This window comes from Arachis duranensis, unplaced genomic scaffold, assembly GCF_000817695.3.
Source record: "Arachis duranensis cultivar V14167 unplaced genomic scaffold, aradu.V14167.gnm2.J7QH unplaced_Scaffold_165934, whole genome shotgun sequence".
Lineage (NCBI taxonomy): Eukaryota > Viridiplantae > Streptophyta > Magnoliopsida > Fabales > Fabaceae > Arachis > Arachis duranensis.
In genome coordinates this window covers 3,313,519-3,316,455 of record NW_026264258.1, presented here as the reverse complement: position 1 = coordinate 3,316,455, position 2,937 = coordinate 3,313,519, and the positions used below count along the sequence as shown (strand labels likewise).

General features: G+C 28.8%; 1 protein-coding gene across 1 annotated transcript; it reads left to right on the top strand.

The window, feature by feature from the left end:
- Positions 1–1,561: 1,561 nt before the first annotated feature.
- Positions 1,562–2,311, top strand: LOC107478520 (uncharacterized). Its single transcript, XM_016098657.1, has one exon. The coding sequence runs from the start codon at positions 1,562–1,564 to the stop codon at positions 2,309–2,311; it is 750 nt and encodes a 249-aa protein (XP_015954143.1).
- Positions 2,312–2,937: the final 626 nt, after the last annotated feature.

Below are 2,937 nucleotides of genomic sequence, written 5' to 3'. Positions count from 1 at the left end.
ATCGTATTTGTAGATTTACGGTAAATATCTATATCTAATCTAAAAATTGCGGATACAATCTGATTACAGAATGATCGAATTGGATGGAATCTGAGCTGCACTCTTTACGGATCGGATCGCGAATATCTGCTTTACATTCGCATATTTGATCGGCGGATTCGTCCAATAATAATTAAAATAAATAAATATATATGTTTGGTATTATATTTACTTGTTTGTATGTTTTAGTTAGTAATTATTATTCATATATTGTATTATTTTATTTTTTATTTAGAAAAAGTTTGATTAAAAATATTTTAGAAATAAATAAATTTAAAAGTGTGAAAGAAATATTTTTATTAATTTTTTACATAGAAATATGATTAAAAAGAGAAGGTTCAATTATACGGATATCATATCCGATCCAATCCGATGAAAATAATGCAAATCGGATCGAATTTTTGGCCATATCCAATCTGATCCGATCCGCATACACTCTTAGACAAATGTATCCTAGCTAAACACTGTATTTTAAATAAACCATTAAAATAATATAAATTGATAAATATTTATAATGCCTTTAGTTTGTGTTTTTATTTTTATTTTTATTTTTATTATTTATTATTTATTATTTTTATTTTTCTTTTCATAAAATTTAAAAAACAAAAAATATTAAAAATAAAAATACAAATTAAACGCACTCNNNNTTTTTTTTTCAAAAAATATTTTTGTTTTTCTTTTATATAAAAAGCAAAACCTAAAGAAATGACAAAGTCGCATTCCATTTTCCATTGGAACATTATATTTTGCAAGTATCCCAGAGGCCCCACTCTTCTAAAATAAAACACCAACCAACAAAATTAATTTCTCTTTTTCTTTTTATCTTTTAGTCTTCTAGACAAAATCACCATTTAGTCCTCCGAAATGTATGGTCTTGATAATTCAATTTTTTATTCTTGAATGCATATATTATCCTTTAAATATAAACAACACTTGATAAAATTTCTCAATATCCCTTCAATTGTTTAGCTTTCGAAATATTTTTATATTATATCATATATTATTTATTTCTAAAGAACTGCAAACATATTTTTCTTAAAACTAAATTATTAATATTATAATCTTTAAAAACTAAATCAGCTTTCTTTTGAATATTTTTTTTAGTGTAGTGTTCTAGTAATATTGATTAACATAATCAATATATTATAATACTACTACCAAAAGAATAAAATAAGACTATCTTAAATAATAAATATATATTAAAAATAATTTAAATAACGGACAAAATATATTTTTTATTTGTGAAGTTTGTTAAAAATTAAAAAAATACTTTTATTTTTTATTTATTTTAATTTTATCTTAAAAATTTTAATTTGTATCAAATATATCTCTGACGATTAATTTTTGAAAAACTTAGGATTAATTTAATAATAATTTTATAAGAACAATTAACGCAAACAAATCCGACATATAGTGGGAAGATTCAATAAAAAATTTGAAATGGCATATAATGAGAGTTCACTTTCATAGTAATAAAAATCAACGAAATCAGCAAGATGAGGAGCTACTAAATCTAGTAGCAATGTTGGAAGGTGATTATGTGATAATGGGAGACTTTAATACTATAACGGCATATCATGAAAAGGAAGGGGGCAGGTCAAAATCAGCCTCATCGATTGAAGGTTTCAATAATTTTCTCAACATGGATGGTACGGTGGATTTAGGATTTGAAGGGTGTAGATTCACATGGAGTAATAGGCAATATGGAGGAAACCTTGTCCGAGAGTGGCTCAATCGGTGTTTGGCTACACCAAATTGGTGCGAGGCCTACCCTAGATCTGCTGTGGTACACCTAAATGATCAAGGTTCAAATCATAGGCCTATTCTATTGATCACGGAGGAGGAGCAGAAGACGATCAAAAGACGATTTAGATTTCAGGAGAAATGGTGTAAGGAAGAAGAGGTTGGACGGATAGTTAGAGAAAGATGGAAAGAAGCAGTGCAAGGGTCTCTAATGTTTCAGTTATTCAGCAAACTCAAGAGATGTCGTCATCACTTGGTTGAATGGCAACGGAGCAAGGGCGGCAACTCGCTGCAACAAATTAATTATCTAAAACAACGAATTGATGAAGAGAAAGGGAAAGGCAATCAGGCGGACAAGCATCAGATTATAGTTTTAGAAGAGGAATTGGCAGAAACATACTTAAAAGAAGAAAGGTTCTGGTGGGAAAAAACAAGGGTTCAATGGCTCAATTATGGAGATCAAAATACACAATTTTTTTTCATTCAAAAGCGCATATCAGAAATCGATATAATAGAATTCAGTAGCTAGAGGGTGAAAATGGAACAATGCATTCAGACCCAGAAGGCATTGGACAGGTAGCTCAATATTATTTTGAGGCTCTTTTCAATTTGCAAGGTGTACATGATCCTACAACAGCTATTTCCACTATGAGAAGAAAAGTAATAAGACAGAATAACTGGTTGCTTACAAGACCAGTAACTGAAATTGAAATCAAGAAAGTAGTATTCTCAATAAATCCATTTTCAACTCTAAGGGAAGACAGATTTACAGCAAAAAATTTTTAATTTTTCTGGTGTGTTGTTAGAGAAGGATAGTTAAAGCAGTGCAAAGTTTTTTCTCAGGTAGAAGAATGCTCAAATCCTTCAATCATACTCATATATGTCTAATTCCAAAAATCCCAAATGCTACGACAATGACCCAACTACGACTGATTAGCCTAAGTTTGGTCTTTTACAAAAGGGATAAGTATGATTTTGGTCCTTAACGTATAGGCCAAAAATTTATTTCATCCCCAGATTTTTTTTCGCTACAAAATGGTCCCTAAGGTTTCAGTTTGTTTTAAAATCGTCATTTTTACCAATTTTATTTTTTTATTACCAAATTACCCCTCATTAAAAAAATATAAAATAAATAAAAAAGGAAAGAAAGGGTAC